Here is a 24,541-nt window from a genome sequence, read left to right as displayed (position 1 = left end):
TCAAATTAATAAAGCAATTCAGTTACTATGGAATAAAAATGTCAACACAGAGGGCAATATAGAATTTTTATATACAAAAGTGATATTTTTCAGAACAAAAACATAAGATTTCAGCTTTGCAGTTAAAATGTTTTAGTAACTAGGCATGATTCTTTCTCATGGTATAGTTCAATCATTAACATTAAAACATCCTGAGTGTACACACATACATGCATGCCAAAAAGCTGGCAAATCTTACAGTTTTCAGATCAGGTTATATGTTGCCCATTTTTTTAAATGTAAGAAAAATTAAAACAATTGGTAGTAAAACTTAAAAAAAACAAAACTCGAGGAACAAAAACCCATGTGCTTGCATCTTTTCTGAGAAAGCTTATCTTGAGAACACAAAGCCAGTGAGGGACAGGACTCTGTCCTTATAGAAATGCTTCTAGTTACTTACTTTGCTTTGTTTCCGGTCCAAGTAAAACTGATGCTGACTAATTGCCATTACCCAGATGGACTTGATGAGAGAAGAGTTCGCATACCACGTTTGCACAAAGAGGCCACTTTGCCCAAAGGTTCTTCTGGATACCGAAATCCTGAAAGATTAAGGAAAGCACTCAAACGATCTGTCTCTGGCCCAGCACAACATAAAATGTACCCAGTGGGTAATGTTGTAACAAAGCTTCCCCTTAATTGTTTTGGCTCTGCCATACTCTTTTGCTGTCAGGGGCCAAGCTTCTGATTTTCTCCTTTTATGAGAAAACCAATCCCACCTGGGTAATAGCTCTCTGTAAAAGCAGCATATCAAACAACACATTCACACACTCAAAAGCAGATGAGAAAATGGGAAGAGAATTTGAAAAAGAACAGAAACATGTATATGTATAACTGAATCACTTTGCTGTACACCTGAAACTCATACAACATCGTTAATCAACTATGCTCCAATATAAAATAAAAATTAAAAAATAAATTACTTTAAAAAGGAAAATGATTACTAACTAATATACCAACCATATAATATTTTAGAAAAACCTAAATCTAGTATGGTCATGTGCATAAATACACACATTCTGCATGCTGTATAGAAGCATGATATTGGAAATAATAGAAATTAAATATTAAAAAAAGCAGCAGATGAGAATTAGCCACATTAGAGGCTGTCATAAAAGCATTTAGTTAAAGACCATAGGATGTGTGATCATCACAAGAAGGCGGGAATAAATGTGATAATATTTTAAAGACAAAGCAACCAGGATCTGCGTGATCAGCACCTTCCTGAAGGTAAGAGAGCATCTCAGGTCTAGGTAGAATTGTCTGGCTCTGGCACTACCAGAGGATGAACATAATAATATGATGCACGTCCAGAACTGGTCCAGAGTACTGCTTATGCACCAGATGAAAAGAGGAGAGAGGGTCAGAGTAAGGAGACAGCAAGAGAGAGAAAGATGGGGGGAAAGCAGACACTGAGTAGGGGTGGGGGTGGGAGAAGGGCACCAATGTTCTTTGTAGGAATTTGCCTTATCTCTTTGGGTCATCTTTTTGTCACAGCTGTTTCCTCCATCCCTCAGACCTCCAAATATCCATAAACTTATCTGAAAAGCAACCGCTGAGGGCCGATAAGGAATTCCTCTGAGGAACTTGGAGAGCCTACATCCTGACTTCAATTCATGTAGATAATTTAGCAGCTTTTTATTTAAGGGACCAAGAATACCAAACTGGAAAATGAGCAAAGGATCCGAATAGACATTTCTCTAAAGTAGATATACAAGCGGCCAATGAGCCCGTGAAAAGATGCTCAGCATGCAAATTCAAAGCAGTATGAGCTTATCACTGCACACCACCAGGATGGCTATTCTCTCTCTCTCTCTCTCTCTCTCTCACACACACACACACACCTAAAAATAACAAGTGTTAGGGAGAATGTGGAGAAAATGAAACCATGCACATTGCTGGTGGGAATGTAAAAGGGTGTGTAGCCTCTTTGGAAACAATCTGGCAGTTCCTCAAAAGGTTAAAGAAAGAGTTACCATTTGATCAAGCAATTCCAATCGTAGATATATACCCAAGAGAAATGAAAACACGTGCACATGAATATTCAGAGCATCATATCTGGATAGTCACCAGGCTCATACAGAAAAAAGGCTGTGATCCTCACCTCCGTGGATCGTGAACTTCAACAGCAAACTTTTTCTCACGGAAATATAAGTTCTCCAGCTGTTTCCACTGGAATAACTAAGAAATGAAGAAAACAGAAAAGCCACACAGCTTTAATTAATGTTAACTTTTACTAAATCTAGAAATCAGCTTAATAATGAAAAAATCAAGAATTAAGACTGAGAAGATTAAGAATTAAGCACTAAGATTAGGCACGAATATGTAATGCAGTCTTTTTACAAACCAACTATAACCTGAAATCTTTCTCTGATGGTAATCTTCACCTCCTCAATCTTCCCTGAACAATAAAACCAGGCAACTGTGGGGAACATGCATACTATTTTTCCTCTGACTCAACTAAATAAAAGGGTAAGGAAATCGCAGATTCCAGTAAGCCCATGCCTTCTGATCAAAGACATTGACTTCATACTTAAATGGAAAGAAATTCAAAGGAATGTCTCAATAAGACCACAGATTAAATTCAAAAGAATGCAAAGTGAAAGTAAAATGGAACCCCAAGCAGGGGTGATTCTCCGAGATACCAGTTTCCCGCCTACAAGAGTTCCTCTAAATGGGACAGAAACTGAGCATTTGGAATTGGAGGCAGGGTAGGGTGGGACTGAACGCTGACACTGACCGCTTGGTTTCTGAGCTAGAGCCTCCAGCTTTTGTACAGAGAACCCATTTCTACTGTTGACATTCTAATGCTACACTGGGTGTTATTTGCCAGTTGGTTGGGAGAAACAGAACTTACTTACTGGCAGTGGGCATCTGAAATCTAAATAACTTGTGAAAAGCAGCTCATTCGCAGAACTGAGTGTGCCCCGCTGCACTTTCTGGGTTCATTCCCAACCCCTCACGTTAACCTGAGCCCCTGCTTGTCCTTTTAACTTTGACGTCATAGTTGAATTTCTTTTCTCCATCCCAGTCTTGATGATCAGAGAAATATTAGCACAGCGATTTCATTCCATTATTAGACTTCGGCTGGATTTTTAAATTATGTCCAGAGAATCTTCAAAAAGCATTTTAATCATCAATATAGTAACTTCTCTGCAATGCATGATCAGCAAAACCATTTCCTGGGGTCCGGGAACCAAGACTTTTCACCAACATGTAAACCTCATGTAGAGCAACAGCACGAGCTAAAGGTTCCTGTGTACCTATAGCTGGAAGACAGACATTTTCAAACTGGCCCCCCAGTCCCAAACAGAGTAAAATAAACCAGCACCCACTAAGAACACAGCCCTTCATGGTCTGAACACGTAGTGTCTGTAACTTCAACCATCACCCAGGTAGAAAGAGGAATTTGTAAGAGTTTAAAGCTACATACCGGTTTTCTAAAATGTCCATAGGTTTGAGGCTTTCATTTCTTTTAATCCCAAGGTTCCAAAAGTGGGACAGAAATGGGAAGGCAAAGTCCGAGGTGCTCTCTCCCTCCCCCCCGTCCTGGCCAGGCAGCTCCGGTGAGTTCTGAATGGAGTTTCCTAAGACACTTAGGTGTAACTCAATTTCACAAACCGAGCCTCCCACGGCTGACACCCTACTGACATCACTAACTCCACCGAGTGACATCACCCCAGTTCCACTCCTTCTTTGATCAGGAAGAGGACAGCCAAGTTCTCTCTAGCAGATTTTCCCAGGACAGAGACACATTTTTCAAATGGGGTACAGGGTAGATTCAGATAGTTGTTTTCTGGGAAGTAAGCTGCTTTGAATCCAGGCATAAACTTCACTAGAGGCTGGGTGAGGGAGACATTGCTCCCCCGTTCTACTCACCCCGGACGCGAACAGGTTTGACAGGAAGAGCCACAATGCAGCTCAGCTGTGTTTTCCTTTGCGTCCATTCCCACACACATAAAACCAGGGCCAGACTTGAAACCTGATCTCTGAAAGCCGCCACCTCTCCCTCTTATCACTTACAAACATGAAATACTAGCGCTTTTGCCAGCAGACGGACAGCAGACGGTCCCCCTGCAAGCAAAAACCCTACTTAAAAGGTGAAGGGTTTCAGCTAATTTAAAGAGTGAAATAATTAGATGGCAACTGGTTTGCAAACGAAGTTATGGGAATGAGACTGCACTTTTAAGTCAGAAAGCCAAAGCCATTTCCCCACCTGAAATCTTAAGTTTTTGCAGGGAATTCCCTGGAGATCCAGTGGGTTTAGGACTTGGTGCTTTCACTGCTATCGCCCAGGTTCGATCCCGGGAAAGCTTTTGCAAAATGTAATTTCATATATGTGCCTGTAAGAGTATAAAACTGAAGAGGAATGGCACAAGCTTCCTTCGTGATAGCGGTTGGGGACGGTAGAATGTATGAGGGGTAAGTGGCACAGAAAACTTCAATGTTACCAGTCATGTTTGATTTACTTCATTAATAAAAATAAGATGAAGTAAATATAACAAAATATTAGTAATCATCAATTTAAGTGGTTATGCAGGTGTAGTCACATTCTTGGTATTCCTGTATTTTTTTAATTTCTAAAAATTAAAATAACAGAAGTTTGTATAAAATGAACAAAGGTTGGTCTGTTTCATACAAGAGTGAGATTTCCACTCCCTAACCATTTGGGAGGCCTCTATTTTAGGCATGTATTACCTTTGTGATTTTTATCAATGTTTGAAGTTGCTAAGAAAACACTTCTAATTGTAGTTGCTCTTGATCTAGCCGGCAGCTGGAAATAAGCTAGTTCTTCTTTTGAAATTTCTGAAATATTCTTCTATCGTGCTTTTAAATTATCTTGGAGTTCTCCATCTCAGAGAGCAGGATAAGGCTCTGAAAATGGCAATGGAGCCGAGGTAAAGTGGATTCCATTGCTCACGCAACACGCCTAGGACAGCACCTGGCACATAGCAGGCAGCTGCCCGATCTTCATTCCTGTCCTTTTTGTCCTTAAGTGTTTTCCTTAAAGGGTAAATAAAAGGCCCCCCTCTGGTCAAAATCATTCAAGACTTTGGACCAACAGAAGGATAATAGGAAAATGCCAAAGAAATATCCACCAGGCTGACCAGACTTGTTGGGGTCTCTGTATTACAGAAATGGCCTGACAGGGAATTCCCTGGCGGTCTAGTGGTTAGGATTCAGCGCTTTCACTGCCGTTGGCCCGGGGTTCAATCCCTGGTCAGGGAACTAAGATCCCTGCAAGCTAAGCCATGCAGCACAACCAAAAAAAAAAAAAAGAAAAGAAAAGAGAGAGAAATGGCCTGACATATAAATCACTCTAAATCACCTGAAAGATGAAGAACAGTTACAAGAAACCATTTAAGCAAAAAGAACAAAATTCAAAGGAAGGTAGAAGGGAGCAAAGTATGCTTCACATTCTCCACTGTTTGGAGAACACTGGTGCCCATACAGAGTAGGACTATTATAGGGTATGATGTCTTACAGGATAGAACAAGACTATTATATATATTATATTATATGAATGTGTATGTATAAATAAAATTTGTAGGGCTTCCCTGGTGGCGCAGTGGTTGAGAATCTGCCTGCTAATGCAGGGGACACGGGTTCGAGCCCTGGTCTGGGAGGATCCCACATGCCACGGAGCAACTAGGCCCGTGAGCCACAACTACTGAGCCTGCGCGTCTGGAGCCTGTGCTCTGCAACAAGAGAGGCCGCGAGAGTGAGAGGTCCGCGCACTGCGATGAAGAGTGGCCCCCGCTTGCCACAACTAGAGAAAGCCCTCGCACAGAAATGAAGACCCAACACAGCAAAAATAAATTAATAAATTAATAAACTCCTACCCCCAACATCTTAAAAAAATTAAAAAAAAATTTGTAATTTTTGTATTAAAACAGAAAAAAAAAATCTGCCCAAGACAAAATTCCCACTCTTGGAGATTTGGGGGTTGGGGGGTAGGAGAAGAGGACTTTTATTTGCTTTGCAAGACAGAGTTATGAGCATGAAACTGGACTGTTTTCTAAAGTGATCCTTAAACAAGCATAATGACCATCATTGATTAGTATTTATTTTTGTTTATGTAGGACTCACTAGAAGGTATGAGTCTGAAATTGTGTTGTGTTTAGAATTCATGGTGTTAGTAATGAAAGGGAATACTTGCATGGTGACAATAAAACCATAAATTACGTCTTCGGACTTCTTTCCACTCTACTCTGATCTAGAATGATTAGTTTTGCCCTTTAGCATCAAAAGAAGGAAGTAGATAGCAAGAGGTGAATAATAGCCTGGATTAACTTTGAGATTACAAAATAAATAAACAGAGATAAAACAAAAAAAGTCAAAGAGGAGCAAGGTGAACAATGATAGTAACAAAGAGATAATCCAAAAAACTACAACAGGAAGAGAAGGTTTCCTTAGGTCACAAATCACCTTGTCTTAAAAAAAGAAAGTGTCAAAAATTTAATAACTGACACAGAAAACCAAAGCTGAATCAAATCTTATTTTAAAAGTGAACGTGTGTAAAATGCCATAGTCTTTATCCTTAGATGTAAAGGAAGTTGATGGTTTTCGAATAATTTGCCACACGTTATTACACTCTATTTAATGAGATGCATGGGTTGAATATTTAAGCCATTTTGTTGAAAACTAAATAAACCTCAATATTTAGTTACTGATAGCCACCCACTATTACAGCCTTAAAGAACTGGAAGAAATCACCTCTTTCCCCTTCCTATGCTACAATCACACTGGTTCCTAAACATCTAAGGCCACTGTCAAACTTTAGGAAAAAAGACCATAAGGAAAAGCAGAGGGACTTTTAGGAAACCGGGAGTCACATACGTAAGTAGCTCTTGGAGTCCTTTACACATTCCTCTTCAATTAACAAATATTTCTTGTCCACCTTCTATGCGTGAGGTCCTGTTCTTGTTGGCAAATAATAGCCAGGTCCCCTTCCTTGTGATTCAGCCTTGTGGTTCAGGCTTACCTGAACCAACTGGACCACATCAGATTGCCTTGGTTTACATGCTGATTTCACCACATGTGCTTTATCTGGCAAGTTGCTTAACTTTCTTGAGTCTCAGTTTCCTCATCTGTAAAATGGGACCAACAATGCCTGCCTCAGAGGGTTGTTGGAAGGGTTTAGTGAGATTATGTTTATGAAGCACTTAGCACAGTGCCTGGCTCAGAATCAACATTTAGTAAGCGGTAAAGCTAGCTGCATCTTTTAGGAAGGACCCTCAGTCCAATTCCCTTATTTTATCATCTCTTCTGAAGATGGAGGAGAGCCACTTAACAGCAGAAAGAGAACTAGAAACTGCTGTCTGGATCCCATATCTGTCTTTCCACTGATGAGAAACAGCCAAGTTATTCTGTTGACACTTCCGTGTCTCTCAGATTTACAATTCTATGAGCTTCAGTCTCTGTAAAAACTACTGTATCTCTGTTGATTTCATTGGTGGTTTCCTGATACACCCTCTAGGTAGGGAATCTGTTCACTGTTCCTGTATCACAGAGGTCATAGAGGAGGGACATGAGAATGGGTCAAAGGCACGCCCACAGGGAGACGCAATGGCAGCAAGCTAGCAAGCTCCCTCCTGACTGGAGTACCCAGAAAAGAACAGACATGCCCTAGCATGTACAAAAATGCTGAGGAGTGTGACCCACTACCACCAAGGGGGACCTTTGGGGTAGTGAAAGACAAGGAAAAGTCTTGGACAGAAAGGATGCACTGTCTCTTTGAATCTTAATGGATTGAAAGTAGACAGCACCCAAAGGTTTAACACTAGGCAATGACAGGAAAGACATCATCAGAGGCTTGATTTTTTTTGTAATAGAACTTATAATACAGGTTAGTCATTTAACTGCAAATTCACTTGGAAATGACTAAATTTGGGATAGTAGCAGCGTGGTGTATGACTGTATATCAAATGACTCACATAGGGTGATTCCCCTGCTGTAACTTGATGCAAAACAAGATCACTGTATTATTGATTTATTCTTTTTTCATTTAAAAAAAGTTACACTTGATGAGTATACTGTTAGTACCCACAAGCCAGCTAGCAGATCTCTTTTGCCTCCTGGAGTACCAGAAAATTAGAATTTTGCAGGATGATGAGCTTTGAGAAAGCCAATTGACCTACCTTCTATCTAGCTAGCCATCTTTCGACCAAATATTTATGTGACTGAGAATAAGTCTTCCCAACAACCTTATGGGGAGGTACTACATTTAGCCCCATTTCACAGAAGAGAAAACTGAGGCTCAGAGAGGTTTAATTGGCCAAGGTCCCAAAGTTAAATAGGGGCAGATCTGGGATTCACACCCAAGCACAACCATGGCTCCAAATTCCCCAGTTACCAAAGCACACTATCCTGCCTTTCTTACTTGGGAAGAGTATTCTATGGAGATTTGTTATGTTAACCAAAAAAGAAAGAAAAAAAGAGTAATTCCCAGTTCAACCTCATAGGAAGAAAACAGCAGCAATTACGGCAGCCATTTTCAGAAAAGAACTCTGAGTCTCTCATATTTTACTTAGACTAGTGGTTCTCCACCAATGATGATTTCTCTTCACTTCCCACCCTCACCCACAACTCCCAGAACATCTGGCCATGTCTGGAGACATTTCTGGTTTATAATACTGGAGGGGAGGCTGCTACTAGCATCTTGTGGTTAGAGGCCAGGGAGGCTGCTGAATATCAGACCATGCTCGGGACAAAATGATCTGGCCCAAAACATAAACAGCGCAGAGAATGAGAACACCTGACTCAGAGGATAATTTCTGGTGACATAACTATGCTTTGGTGGGTGAAGTGTGTTGATGAAGAAGATAAAATTTTTGCTATAAAATAATGAATTTTGGATTTCTCTTTTTCTCAACTAGGTATGTCTTTAGGAACAAATAGATGTCTGGATTGTTTTCTAAATGCAAATATTCCCTCCCAGTAGGACTTAGAACAACTGATCAGACTACAAGAGGCCATGCTCTCGATGCCCAGGAACACACCAAATGGTACACACTCAGGTAGAGAAAATTACTTTTTCAGATGTGATGTAACCCTTCACACATAAAACATCAGGTCTTAAACACAAGGAGTGAAACATTCTGAGTATTTTTGGAAATGTTTAGACAAAGATGTCCTGGGTATCAGAAAATGCATGATATAAAAATCTGACCATCTAAGAGGATGTCACCTCATATAAATTCCCTCTGTGGCCAAATCTCTAACCTCTCAGAGCTGATCTAATGACTTATGTTAGTACTTGCAATAGCGTGCTCACTGCACGTATCTGGTATAACCAGGGCTGACCTGTCGCTCAGAGACACCTGCATGGCTCTTCTGGATGTTTACAGCTGGCATCCTTCCTCACAGGTTGGTACCTAGTCTGCTTATTAAATATTTTCAATAAAAATCTCTAATTTTGAACATGATTTTGTCTTTCCAGATGGGTTGTCAGGTCCTTGATGACTGGGACTGGGCTTTTTCCTTAAATGAGATAAAGAATATAAAGTAGGGGACTTCCCCAGTGGTCCAGTGGTTAACCACCTTCCAATGCAGGGGACTCGGGTTCGATCCCTGGTCGGGGAACTAAGATCCCACATGCCGCGGGGAAACTAAGCCCGCGGGTCACAGCTACTGCGCTGGCGCACCTCAGCTAGAGCCCCTGTGCCGCAAACTACAGAGCCCACATGCTCTGGAGCCTGGGCGCCACAACTAGAGAAGAGAAAATCTGCACGCCACAACTACAGAGAAGCCCATGTGCCGCAACGAAAGATCCCGCACACCTCAACGAAGACCCTGCATGCTGCAACTAAGACCCAACGCAGCCCTCTGCCATGACAGAAGACAGCCATCTATGTATGAACCAGCAAGTGGGCTCTCACCAGACACCAAATCTGCCCGTACCTTGATCTTGGATTTCCCAGCCTCCAAAATGTGCTCGGAAAAGAGAAACAGCTCCCTACATTTGCTCTTACAGGGACAGAAAACAATCGATAATGTTTGTCTATGGATTTGATCACAACGAGGATGTTTTGTGGAAGATGAACTGAAAGATTTCACTGTTTCATGGCAAGGATCCCATCTTCAGTATGCAGGGTGGAATGGGTGTCTGGAGAAATGTGAATACCCTGTCTAGGGCTCTGACATTTCTGTGTGCAGAATGGTAACACTTACAATAGAGAAGAGTGCAGCAGTGAGAGCCTCTTTCTTGCCCTTTGAAAACCGTCCCTCAAAGACTCATCCTGAGGAGCAGCATCAGAAAGGTGCCATGGGCTTCTGGAAGTTCCCCCTGTTCCTGGTCCTCAGCATTCTGGTCCTGAACCAGGCAGGTGCGCCTTGGAGAATGGCTTTGATCCCACTACACTCACCAATAAGGAAATGCGCCTCCTACTGGCTGCAATGATGAACGATTATGTGCAGATGAAGGCCCGTGAGCTGAAGCAAGAGACAGGAGGGCTTCAGCATCACTGCCCAGAAGAGGTCCTGTAACACTGCGACCTGTGTGACCCATAAGATGGCGGGCTGGCTGAGCAGGTCTGAGAGTGTGGTTAAGAACAACTTCATACCCACCAACGTGGGCTCCAAAGCCTTTGGCTGGCGCCGCAGCGACCTTCAGGCCTGAGCGGTGAAATGACTCCAGGAAGAAGACAACCTCCCTAGTACCTCAGACAGCAGGGCAGATGGCTGGGTATTGCAGGAGTGCAGGCCACAGTCTGACCCTCCCTGGTCCTATATTGTAAAAAAAATCCACAGTGAAGGTGCCAACCACAGTGTCTGGAGAAAGAACAGAGTCCCAATAGCTAGAACACCTAGAATTTGGATTCATTTCTGCTTTTTTTCAGTGCCTCCAAGTGACTCTGAGATCATCGTTCATCATAGGAAATATAGATCCTATTCATTTAAAACACTGTTCCCTACAGTTATAATTGTGATTATTCTAGTTTTTTAGTTTGAAAGGTAAAGACCCTACCCTTTGGGAGTATTCCCTACAATGTCATGTACATCTGGATTCAGAGCACAGACTTGGGTTGAAATACTGTGTTTGTCCTCTACTAACTATATGACCATGGACCTGACCCTCTCTGACCCTGTTTCCCCATATAACTTGAAAGCAACAATAAGTACCTACCTGTATCATTAATATAAAAAGTGATTGAGATAATACATGACAAGAGCCTCACTGTTAATAAGTAATAATATTCTAGTTCTTGCTTTTTTTTTTCTCCTAGGTCACCAGGGAGCTGAACTCCATTTCTTTTAATTTGCAATGAAAGCAACTTATTGAAAAGAAATAGCATGGAAGACACACATATATGCATGTCTCTTGATATTGAAAACACTCCTTTTTGCTTGAAATAAACTAAAGATAAATGCAGAATAAAATCATTGTAACTACCGCCCCCCCCAAAAAAAGACCCAACGCAGCCAAAAATAAGTTAAATAAATAAATAATAAATAAATCTTAAATATATATATATAAAGTACTATAGGGCACTTGCAGACAGAATGGGCTCATTATTTTTTTTTTTTTGGAAAAATATCAGAGTACATTGCACTTTGTTAAGAGATTTGCTCCTGAAGGATGAATGAATTAAAACCAAACCGATCTTTGGTTATAAGTACAGAATGAAGAAAACTTTACTGTTTATGCCCCGTGATAGAAAAATTTTTCACCATGCTTTATGTACTAACTGGCTTTCTCCGCATTTGGACTGGTCAATCCTATTAGACAGCTATCTTTCATTTTTCTGTGCCAACAATTCAGCCATTTGGTAAATGCCTAGAAACACAGAGTAACAGATGAAATAATGAAATCTAATGGTTTTGCCTGATCAGCAGCCCTCTCCTCTTTTTCAATCATCACCTTCAGTTTCTACAGGGAACACACTCACTCTTTAAGCTCTAGCTGTAGGGGTCTCTCAGTTTTTATAACGTGCCCACCTCCCTCCCATCAGCATACACTGTTCTCTGACATGAACCTGCCAACCCATTCTTTGGTTTTAAGCCTGGCTCCTTCTCCCACTTCAGGTCTCAGCTTAAATGTCACCTTTCTCAGAGAGGCTTTGCCTGAACACCTGAAACATCCCTACCCATCCCATTTTTGTCCCTCCGTCTCATTTGTTTCCATCAGAGACTATTCAAAATTTATAATTATGTCTTCATTCTCTGCTCACTTGTTTGTTTACCATCCCCTTGTAAGACTTCCAAGCAAACAAACAGAGAGTGACAGGAACTACTTATCACCCTCAGGATCTATTTTTCCTTCTAACAAAACACCTTGAGTGATGGCTTTGTCCGTGAACACCCACCTAGAGTATACACTGCCCAGCCTCCTTTGCAGTTAGACTTGGTGATTTTTTCTTTAAACCTTTTTTAAAAAAAATATTTTATTTATTTATTTGGCTGTGTTGGGTCTTAGTTGCGGCACGCGGGATCTTTCGTTGTGGCACGTGGGATCTTTTGTTGCGGCGAATGGGCTCTCTAGTTGTGGCGTGTGGACTTAGTTGCCCTGAGCCATGTGGGATCTTAGTTCCCCGACGAGGAATTGAACCTGCGTCCCCTGCATTGGAAGGCAGATTCTTAACCACTGGACCACCACGGGAGTCCCTAAACTTGGTGATTTTATGAATAAGGCTGCTCGCCTTGGCTTCTTTCCATCTGCCTACCGGTCATGAGATGGAAATGGAGACTTAGCAATGCCCATCCAGTTCTCTGAGAGTTCCCTGTTTTAGAAGAACTGCTTCAAATTCTAATAGTGATTAACTACAGGAGGAAAAGACAAATGCCTATGCTGCCCAGTAAACTTTCTATAAATTAGAGTATGGTGTGAGGGAAAAATAATTAACCATAAATTTGTTTTCTGTGTCTATGGAAAAGGGGCAGGGAGAGGGATAAATTAGGAGTTTGGGATTAACATATACACACTACTATATAAAAAATAGATAACCAACAAGGACCTACTGGATAGCACAGAGAACTGTACTCAGTATTTTGTAATAACCTATAAGGGAAAAGAATCGGAAAAATATATATATATATGTGTGTGTAACTGAATCACTTTGCTGTAAACATGAAAGTAACACAACATTGTAAATCAACTATACTTCAATAAAAAATAAATAAATTTAAAACAAGAAAAGAAAAATATATAGTCAGTGAAAGAATTCACTAACTCATTGGGTCCACATAATGATCTGTGAGGTAGGTAGATAGAATTCTTTGATTTTGATAGTTGAGAAAATAAAGACCCAAAAGGTTGAGTGACAGCTCCAGGTCAGCCAACCAGTAAGTGGAGTGCCAGACTGGTTCTTATTTCAAATACATGCTATAGGGTTGGAGTTCTCCTCCCACTGACTCTGTAGAAGGTTTTTAACAATCAAATTGATTCCTGGTGTGGCGGGAGCTTAATTATATACTTTACAAAGTAGAGACCGGATGGACTGGTCTCCGGGTGACATTCTGTAATTCTTTTTCTCCCTGCACATCATACTTCATTTTGTATTGATGTAGAAAGTATAATACAGCTGGACGGCACACATTCTCTCCTCTCTCCTATAGTTAACCTCACCTACAATTTAAGCAGCATTAGAAGCAGCATCCTAATCGAGGTCCATGGTGATGGGGCAGTGGTGGAGGAAGCAAGGTGGGTTTAGAAATGATCAAGATGGCCGTGCTTAGAAAAATAAGCAAGTCACTGAGTTTAAATGAAATGAGCCCTGTACTTTTATGACAAGGAAACAGGAAGACGTTTGTGCTGGTTACTTAATTCGTCTGCCCTAGGCAATTGGGAATTCCAATTAATTTTAAAAAATCAGTTAACTGATGGCTAAAGACCTTTTTCCCACCCTGAAATGCCCTGGGGTAATGACATGTATCACAAGACTTTATTAGTCTTATAATGCAGAAAGATACTAATCTTGAAAATCATTTTAGCCTACTATGGTCTACCTATAACACCTTGACTAGCATGTCATTTTTTTTCCTCCCACCTCTGACAGGTTCTGGTTTTCCCCAGGGAAATAACTTGCTAGAGGGGTACAAGTCAGTCATGACATACTAATACTTTACTCAGCCACGGACCTATTGTCTACTTCTTTGTGAAGAACAGACATTTTTCCTTGAAATACTGAATGAACAATAAAAACCTAGAAGGCACGTGTTTGAATTTTTCTTTTTTAAATTTTTAAATTTTTTTTCTTTCACATTTTTTATTATGAATTTTTCTTTTTTAAATAAAGCTTCATCGTTTTTAAGTTTGAACATCCTATGATTTGAAGTTGAGTTCTGGTATGTTTCACATTCCCTAAGAGTTTGCAATGACACATTTCATGCACAAAGGAAGGATTTAAAAGAAAAACTGCTTATGACCTGATTTTTTAATACTGTAATTTTTGTGGATTGTAACTCAGAAGTTAAAAAAATTTCTCTTAATTTGCATCATACCTTAGGGCATTGTGGTTAATGAATTGGGAGGGGCAGAATGCTTACTCGTCTCTGAAAATAGTAAATGTGAGTGTGGACTCTTATGTGGGACACTAGGGCTCTGGGTTTGTAGTAATATTGGGTCCTACCTTAACCAGTGATCCAAGAATATTTCTCATACCTTTCTTTATTGTCTCTCTCCCTCACTACAAATGAGTAATTACCACTTATGGAGTTATGACTGTGTATCAGGCACAACACTAAATATAATCTCATTAATTCTTACAACCACCCTAGTAGTTGGTGGCATTACCATTGTACAGATGAGGAAACTAAGGCTAAAGAGAGGTTAAGCCACATGTCCAAGGTCACACAGCAAATGACATCAGATACAGTCTTTGGATTGCTTCCCAAACCCTTGCCCTGTTGCATTATACTACGTGGATTGCAAACAAATCGAACCCCCTGACTGGCAAAAGCCTTATAGACAGTACACATGAAGAGCCTTTGCTGGGTGTTTTGGGAGGTAACACAAACACAGTCCCCAATATTCAGACCCTATAACTGATAGACATTTTGTGGAAAGGACAGAGGCCTCAGCCTGTGGACCTCGGACCAACCCTTTTTCAAAACAGACTTTTGACATCTTATCATGGGTGATTCTTCCTCCTTCTGGCCTGTTTTTAAGCCATGTAATTATAATGCAGCAGGCATGTGATTCAAGAGGCTGAGCATCTACGCAACCTCCCATTCCAGCATTTGTTTCATTCCAGTTTGGCAATAGGACCTTCATTCCTGCCCGGACATAGGTAACTTGCTGGAACGTAGGTCCATGCAAACAGCTGAAGCATAAGCCTCCTTTTATATGTCAGTGCTCACGACCCTTTAAGTTAGGCATTCCCTTATTTGTGCAACTAAGCCAAGACAGGGACGTTAGAACATCCTCCTGCCGATGAAACTCTTAAGTTGTCTAGACAGGAAAAAATAAAGATACGGAAGCAAAATCCATTGTCAGGTTTAACAGAAGAAGCAAGGAGAAAGCAAACAGTGGTACAAAGTGGACACCTGCGAAAATAACCAGGAAAGAGAAAGCAAGACAGTTATGACACCAGATGGCCTGTTTATGGTCCTTTTCGACCTGAATGGCATGTCTTGAAAATGAAATAGAAAAACTCTTGCAAATTGAAAAAAGGAAGTGGCTTCTGATCATTGTCTAGACTCTGAAATGAACAAGCAAACCTGATTATGATCAGTGTCAAACAATATTTACCAATTTCTATGAAACTGTGAATGTAAAGAAAGGCCTGTGAGTCATGAGCAACTGAGAGGAAATTAACAGCAATATTTACTGTGTAGATTCTGATTCACCATTATTTTGGAAGAAAGCCTGGTTGTTTTTAGTAGATGCATTTAGAGCCTGTGAGAATCTCAATTTTCTCAAGCCACAACAGCTAAGAAATTACTTGTGAGTTGATTTAAGTTATATTTTACATGCAAGATTCAGAAAAACCAAAGAAATGTTATTTCTTAAAGTAAAATTCAGGGAAGAAATAAATTACCAACAAAAAAAAATGTTAACATGGATGAGGTCTACCTTAAGAAAACACGATCTTACAAAATAGATAATAGGGGCTAGTTATTTGCCTTGGCTGAAATTCACTATGCTCCAACCCACTCTTCCCACAATGGAAACAACCCAAATGTCCATCAAGAGAGAACTGGTTAAATAAATTATGTATTTCAACACCATGGAATACTAGTCAGCTTTAAAAAGAGTAAAAAGACATCTGTTTTAGAAGTGATTTGGAGAAATATGACATAGTATGGAATAGTATACATAGTAAGATTTCTTTCTCTCTGTAAAAGCTTAGTATACATGCTGACAAAGTCTAAATGAAGCAGTATCAACAGCCACTATGGAAAACAGTATGGAGGTTCCTCAGAAAACTAAAAATAGAATTACCATATGATCCAGCAATCCCACTCCTGGGCATATACCCAGACAGAACTACAATGCAAAAAGATACATGCACCTCCATGTTCACAGCACCACTATTCACAACAGCCAAGACATGGAAACAACCTAAATGTCCATTGACAGATGAATGGATAAAGAAGATGTGGTACATATATACAATGGAATGCTACTCTGCCATAAAAAAGAATGAAATAATGCCATTTGTAGCAGCATGGATGCAGCTAGAGGTTATCATACTAAGTGAAGTAAGTCAGAAAGAGAAAGACAAATACCATATGATATCACTTATCTGTGGCATCTAAAATATGACACAAACGAACCTATCTACAAAAAAGAAACAAGACTCACAGACGTAGAGAACAGACTTGTGGTTGCCAACCGGGGTGGGGTGGGGGTGGAGGAGGGATGGAGTGGGAGTTTGGGGTTAGTAGATGCAAACTATTATATATAGAACGGATAGACAACAAGATCTTACTGTATAGCATGGGGAACTGTATTCAATATCCTGTGATAAACCATAATGGACAAGGATATGAAAAAGAATTTATGTATATATATAACTGAATCACTTTGCCGTACAGCAGAAATAACACAATATTGTAAATCAACTCTACTTCAATAAAAAAAATAAAATAAAAAGTACAAAATAAAATTCATAAACAAACAAACAAACCAGTATCATTCTCTTGACAGTGATTATCACAGGGGAGGGATGGGGACTGCTGAAGAACTTCCTGCCCCAACTGACGTTTCTGTAGTGTGTGCTTTTTTGTTGTTGTTGGTTTCTTTTACAATGACTATTTAAAACTTTTGGTAAAAACATTAAAATATATAACTGTAAAGAAAAACTGTACGCCCATATCATTTCTAACATTATTAGAAATTTGGTCTTAGAAACAGGTTTTCAAATACAACCAATATTACTCGTATTCCTCCTATAAATCAAGTATTCCAACTGATCTGGGTCACTGGGCCAAAATTATACAGATCAAGTTCTAATTGTATGATTACATAAATGCTTACTTACCATGCCTCACACAGATGGATCTTTTGTTAAAAATAATGCTTTCCTATTTTTACTGATAATTCCCAATAAGAAGCCACAGTGCCCAGCTAGTCTGATCCAGGAGAGCTGGATGGGTATTCAAAGGGGGCTGTGGTTTGTCCTGGGCAACACCCTTTCATGTTTTCTGTGCCGGTTTCACAACCATAAAATGGGAAGAAAAGGGTAGCTTATTCTCTAAACTCAAAGGAAGACTGTAAGTACTGATTGAAGCTAAAAGGACACTTAGAAGATGAAGAGCTTGTGGTATTATGACCAGGGCCTGACTTTATGAAAAATATGGTTCTTTTTCTAGTACAAATTAAAGCAAGAGACAGATGGAAGTGATAAGAGCTATTTAAGGCGGTGATGTTGGGGTGTCATAGAGCAGGCAGCCTGACCATGGTCTGTTATTATAGGTCATTGTTTCACAGCTGTGATTCCCAGGGATGGCAGCAGAGGACAGGGAGCATGGCAAAACCTAACAGCACGGGCAAGCCTTTATGTCATTATAATACTGAGTAGGCCAGAGCAGCTAGATGGATATCTACATGAACTCATCACTTCTTATATAGGCAAAAAAGTATTGTACACTTGTGCTTGGTCAAGAGGAACAACCTCATAATCAAATTGCCAAGAATGTAACTTATTAGCTCTGGAAAATCCAAACCTGATAGTGTGACCCTTTAATAAATAGCACGTAACTTACTGTCCTCTACAAAAAGTAGACATGTTAAATGTGGAAAACTATGAAACAAAGATAAGCAAAACTAGCAGCAGTAGTAGGAAGAAGGTTACTTATAACTGTATCACTGAGAGGTAACTAGCACCAAAATTTTGACTTACGTCTTTACAATTCACCCATTTGTTTATCCATCCAATGTACATATGTATATGTATGCGTATGTGTGTGGATGCATGTATATATTTTTATATATGTAAAATTCATTAAACAAATGACATCATCATGTTCATACTAACTTAAAACAGAAACCTAATTGTATGCACTTGTAAACTACGTTGTGATCAACATCCTTGTAGTTAAATCTTTGTGTGTAATTTTACTTCCTTAGGATAAATGATCAGACGTGGAATTGCTGTATAAATGGGGCATGAATGAATTATAAAAAGTATTTCACATTTAACTTGAGTCTTCTCTAAACCTAGGACTTCACTAATCAAAAATTCTTTACCCAAGATTGCTTGTTGCCCCTTAAAGTGATGTTTCTACCTCTAGAACAGCTCAATGTTCTCATAAGTGTCTGAAATGATTCACACTTACTTTCCGAGGTTTCACCTTATCTTGCAAATCATACTGGCCAATTCCTTTATAGCTGATTCCAAGCCACCAAGGAAGTCCTTGTTTATCCTGGAAGATGGAAAACCATGAGAACCAAGACCTAATTGTTAAGTCTTATAGAGATGAGGTAACATCTACCAATTTCATCCTTTAACAAGTATCAACAAGTCAAAATAATTTTGTCCTGGTAAACAAAACACTATTTAAAATCCTAACTTGTTATTAAAATGCTTTCTTAGAGTTTCTTCAAATAAGATCTATAAGTCAAAACACACCAATACTATTAACACCATCAAAAAGAAAGTATCATTATTGTTAGGATTAAACAGTTGGAGAGAAGAAATAAAATGTAAGTAATTCAACCAGGAATTAATCCAGAGTACAAAGCCAGTTAACCACTGGAAAAAAAAAAAAAAAAAAAAAAGAAGAGAAAGAAAAAGAAAAAAAGCTCTTTGTTCTCTTGATTAGTAACCAGCTATAAAGGTCAGAGAAGTTTCCAAAGAATTACAACAATGAGAAAAGTGGTTCCAAATCCTAATGTTTATAATATACTTAACAAATGAACATGGGAATACTAAAAAATTCTTTGGGTGAATTATATGATTCAAAGTTGAGATGCTTGAATAATGACTTTGAGGTACATATGGGGAGGGGAGGAATACATTTTTTTTCATAAATTTATCTTTTAGGTCTTGCCAAAGAAAGGGATATATATTGACATAGGGAAAGAAAAACTTGGGCTTAAACATATACCCATATGCAAACAAATTAAGAATCAGTAGAAATTAAAGTGGAATTGGTACGTATTTTTAGTACAAGGTGTCCTCATTATACAGGTATTATCCAATTCCCCACCATTTTGAATTGCAAACACTGTCAGAACTTGAAAAGTCAGTCAAGATTGATCAAGTATAAAATTATTCCTCTTTCAAACAAGACTCTCTTCTTAACAATATGCTTTATCCTCTATCATCTCAAACTATTTCTTAGTCAATCTCTCCCTGTGTATAAACTGAAAGTATTACACAAATATAAAACATACCAAATGAAAATGGGTACTGCAAATCTTGTAAAAACTTGAGGATTTTATGAAGCTGCTGAAATGATACTGGATGATTCTTCAATGATTCTCATACAAAGGCACTATCAAATGAACATCTAGTAGCATTAGAAAGGTGCACAATTGGAAAAGAGAAAAACCAGCAAAAGTAGCTAAAAGATTAGGTGTGCCAAAAGAGAATGATCTGAATATTTCAGGGCTAATAGAGGCTTCAGGAATACATCTGAACACAGCTAGTATTTTGCAAAAATAATGTGCTTTATGATTTGCTAAAAATGACAAGATACAATCAGGCTTTTATTTTTTTAAGAAAATCAATCCTATTCTAAATGCTGAAATTTCTAGAGATAATTTACATATATATGCATATTGATTTATGTGATTTTAGAAAGTTGGTGTTGTTCACTAACTCTCATAAAATAACACAGGCATGATGAAAGGTTTGTCATATAAAAGTATTTACCTTTACTGCATAATAATGGACTCCATAGGTTGGTAGAGCTTCTACTATTTTCATATACCTATGGAAAATGAATATATATTATAACCTCTTATTAAATTAGTTGGAGGGTCCTTTTGGGAAACGTGATCTAAAGAAACACAATTTGTATCTACTTTCCTCATTATAACCTTGTCTTTGACTAAAGTAGAAATAGAATAAACCACTCCAGGGAGTAATATATTTTACTTTATCCAAATGTTGGGAGGTTGTTAACAGAAATTCAATTTCAAAAAGCTACAGGAAATGTTATTTTCTGCATATTAAAATTTCTATGGCTTAGAAACATATTGTACTTTATTATAAACCCAAACTTCAAGTGTTTTTAAACTAGCACCTAATGATGCAAGTCATGAGAATCAACTTTTGGGTCATGCTCATAATAAGTAAAAAATAAAGCTTATTTTCTGCTTGCTGTAAATTAAGCAAACATGCTATAATAAAAGCATGGTGGTTTTTCTCACTGATGGTGGTACACTTTTAGAAATTTATACTTAACTTTTAAGTCAAACCTCTTAGAAATATATGCTTTAAAACAGTGAATTTTATTATATGCAAACCTGATTTTTAAAAATATGCAACCCCCCCAAAAATTAAAGTGACGATGTACCTCTTGTTATTTTTAATTCAACAAGTATTTATTGTATAACTTTAAGACTTCATGGAGTGGACTAAATTGTGTAAGATTTCCTCTCTGCCCACACAAAATTGAGGTTCCTGTATGATACAAGTGGACTCTTTAATAACATTTTGGAGATCAGGGGCTCTGGACCTTGTAATCAATAATGTGATAACTTTTTAAAGTAAAAGGTCTACATATTAGTGAATATAAAAAGTTAGGGGGACTTCCCTGGTGGCGCAGTGGTTAAGAATCTGTCTGCCAATTCAGGGGACAAGGGTTCGAGCCCTGGTCCGGGAAGATCCCACATGCCACGGAGCAATTAAGCCTGTTGCTACAACTACTGAGCCTGCGCTCTAGAGCCCGTGAGTCACAACTACTGAGCCCGTGAGCCACAACTACTGAAGCCTGTGCACCTAAAGCCCGTGCTCCACAACAAGAGAAGCCACCACAATGAGAAGCCCGCACACTGCAACAAAGAGTAGACCCTGCTCGCTGCAACTAGAGAAAGCCCGCCTGCAGCAATGAAGACCCAACACAGCCAAAAGTAAATAAATAAAATAAATAAATTAATTTTTTTAAAAAAAGGTAGATGTGCCAAGGCCAGGCAGCAATTACACTGCACAGCCAGGATTCCAACAAAGTGAGTCGGATTCCACAGTCTAGAGCCTTAACTACCAAGTTAGACAGTCTCTTATTTGCAGCCACAATGATTATGATCAAAGGAAGTAAGTGGATGCTGCATTTCAACAAGGACAGTTTATAATACACTCATTAACCTAATCTAAAATCCTTTATGGAAATTGTTATTCCTTTTTGTTTTCCAGTTCAGAAAACAGGCACAAGTCAGGGATTCAACTTCAGGCTGTTAACTTCTCATTTCTGCCTTGAAGATCACAGCAGGTGCACTATAATAAAAAGGAGATGAGTGCAAGAGCAGGGATGTGGGGGAAATCTATACACTGACCAGGGGAATAGTGATCGCCAAGTCCTTATTTCACTTCTCACATGCTCTGAGCTATATTCAGCAGATTTTTTGTTAAAACTTCTATGGCCATAAAAGTTATTCTATTGTACAATTACTATAGCAATAATGCTACATTAGTTTTTACAATTCAAAAATTTTAAAATTATAAATTTACTTTTTACAATTTAAAAACTTCAGTGTAGCCTGTGAACTGTTCTTAATAAATGACGGTAACTCTATAGGCCTAAAATGCAGAAATCTATCACTATGGTCTGCTGTCGGTACCATAAAGAAACAGATTATCCAACACCGACACTGCCTGCTCCACCCAAAATAGAGTCACAAAAAAGGTGATAAAACACGGCCTCCAGATAGATGTTGTTTGGCTCATGCTGTACTAAAATTTTCTTTAAATTACTTTGCAATGTTTAAAATTAGGATTTAAAAAATCGTAATTTCCAGCTTTTCTTGAAAAACATCAGATGATCTGGCAACATTATGCCTGAATGCTGAAGCTGAGTAGTCTTGTCTCTAGCCAGGGCAAAAGCTCTCTAGTTCACCACAGTCCCCACCACTCCCTATTGCCTACACTTGGCCTATGAGTTCTCATTTTTGTTACCTGTCTGACACTGGCAGGCATCTGAATTGATGACACCAAAGTATGGAATGACCCACGACACTTTATAATTCATGGTAAGATACTTCTAACCACGTGAGTACTATATGCACACGAACTACACAATAGAAATAATTTCAGATGACTTTCTCAAACGGAAGACATTACAACTATATCTAAGCAAAAAGAAAGATACTTACTGAACCACAGCTTGACCCCGAGTCAGACCTTTGATTTTCAAATAATGCTCAATTACTCTGTCCTCACTGTAAAACAAGGAAATGAAAAGTAGAGCAATGTGTGACTGTACAATTTCAGATCCAATTTCAAGATTCTCAGGTGGCCTACTTGAAACACTTGAGAAAGAAGGCCTAGACCAACTTGTTTGGGAGACAGAAGCTAGTTGACTTTTGTTTCTGTAGGATATGGACATATGGACTCCTGAAGCTCAGACATTTGACTACCTTGTCTTGATTTTATACAATTTTATATAATATATTTATATAATATGTAAATTTTAAAAAACTTAAGTTATTTAGAAAAGGAAACATAATATCAATTCATCAAATAAAAAAGTAATATTCTCTCCCATAACTGAATGGAATATAATAAATACAAAATAATGTTATTAAACGCTAGTTAGAGAGCCTTGCTGGGGAAATTAAAAGGGTTTTTTAGAGAGATCAGCAAGTGTAAGGTATTATAGACATTTTCCTTAAATTGTTCAGAAAGATTTAGAAAGAATTAAAAATGCTTCCGAGTGAGTGTTCAATCTAAAATATTCTACGTCACTACTTGTGGACATAATACTTTAGAAGAAAACCCTTAATTATTGCCTTAGAATAAAACTTTTTGACTAGAAAGGAGAAACAGGCTGAAGTCTGGTCACCTTTGACATCATTCAGTTATTTACCCTCCTTTCAGACTGGTAGCTCATTAGTCATATCTCAAGTATAACTGAGAAGAATAAACGTTTTTATCTCTGTGCAACAAATAAGCAACAGTAATTGGTCTTTGCTTTTTATCCTTAAGAAACTATCACTTAACAGTGATTCATTTAGAAGGTTCCAGACTCAGGATGTAATGTAGCCTCAGTACCTACTCTCACTATTGACTTGGGAAATATTCCAACTTTCATATTACAGCTATTCATGCTGAATATTTATTTTGTAACCAGTTTTTTAGTGGAAAGGAAAACCATCTTCAGGATTCACAGCCTTAAATCGAGGAAAATATATTTAAAGGGAATGTCAGTACTTCAAGGGAAGAAAACGTACTTTTCTAGGAAAAATGTTGCATGGGAAATGGGTACTATGGATTCATTAAAATACAGGCAAATAAAACAACTCAAAATAGACAGTGACTTCTGGCTGTAGAGGAAACCTCTGATCATTCAGGTTGTTTCTGTTTATTATGAATGCCTCTGTTCAAGGAAATCTGTATTTTATACCACATATATTGCACTCTGCCAGATTAAGCCTGCGTTATACAGTGACTGCACACATACTGAGCATGATTCACTTAAAAGCACACTCTACAAATGTATCACGCACTTGAATGAGAAGGCACATGGCCAGTCTTCACACAGGACTACAGTCTTGGGACAATGATCTCCAGAGAGATTTGATAAGACCTTTTCACTGGAAGGATCAAGGTCTTCTTATGATTAGACTGACACGTATGATGGGCAGTTTGATATTTTCCTCACTTATATTTCTTTTAGTTCCCTGAAGAGCATGCCGTTCTCAATGGAGGTTACTGTAACAGGGTCACCGGCAATCTTGGTGTGGCTTACCAGTAGGCAAGGGAGGGGTGCTCCTGCAGAGTTTTGGTTGGAAAGGCTGGTAATGTCTTTAAATCTTTCCTGGCATTTTCATCACTAAAAGGAAAAGTAATACAGTATGTCAGTCGTTGTTACCTAAAAGATTACCCAAGCTGGTCACCACATGAAATCTGAAAAGTAACAATAGCACATTGGGCTCTGTCAAATGTTACTGTCAGCA

General features: G+C 38.8%; 1 protein-coding gene and 1 pseudogene across 11 annotated transcripts in view; one reads left to right on the top strand and one right to left on the bottom strand.

Annotated features, from left to right (window-relative positions):
- Positions 1 to 24,541, bottom strand: part of FRMD4B (FERM domain containing 4B) — a 322,972-nt gene that overhangs the window by 22,051 nt on the left and 276,380 nt on the right. For all 10 annotated transcript variants that reach the window (XM_082637923.1, XM_082637922.1, XM_082637926.1 and 7 more), the window contains 6 exons: positions 24,334 to 24,417; positions 22,739 to 22,804; positions 20,301 to 20,358; positions 18,760 to 18,846; positions 2,141 to 2,217; positions 440 to 578 (listed from right to left, as the gene is read on the bottom strand). In XM_082637923.1, the coding sequence (XP_082494049.1) occupies positions 440 to 578; positions 2,141 to 2,217; positions 18,760 to 18,846; positions 20,301 to 20,358; positions 22,739 to 22,804; positions 24,334 to 24,417 (511 nt within the window). The remainder of the gene's footprint in view (positions 1 to 439; positions 579 to 2,140; positions 2,218 to 18,759; positions 18,847 to 20,300; positions 20,359 to 22,738; positions 22,805 to 24,333; positions 24,418 to 24,541) is intronic.
- LOC309813519 (calcitonin receptor-stimulating peptide 2-like) lies at positions 10,304 to 10,657 on the top strand (annotated as a pseudogene). Its single transcript has one exon. The product of its transcript is annotated as a calcitonin receptor-stimulating peptide 2-like (transcript).

This window comes from Mesoplodon mirus (genome assembly GCF_964341445.2).
Source record: "Mesoplodon mirus genome assembly, chromosome: 12".
Lineage (NCBI taxonomy): Eukaryota > Metazoa > Chordata > Mammalia > Artiodactyla > Ziphiidae > Mesoplodon > Mesoplodon mirus.
Note: the sequence above shows the minus strand (reverse complement) of the source record. Positions and strands in the feature narration are given on the sequence as shown.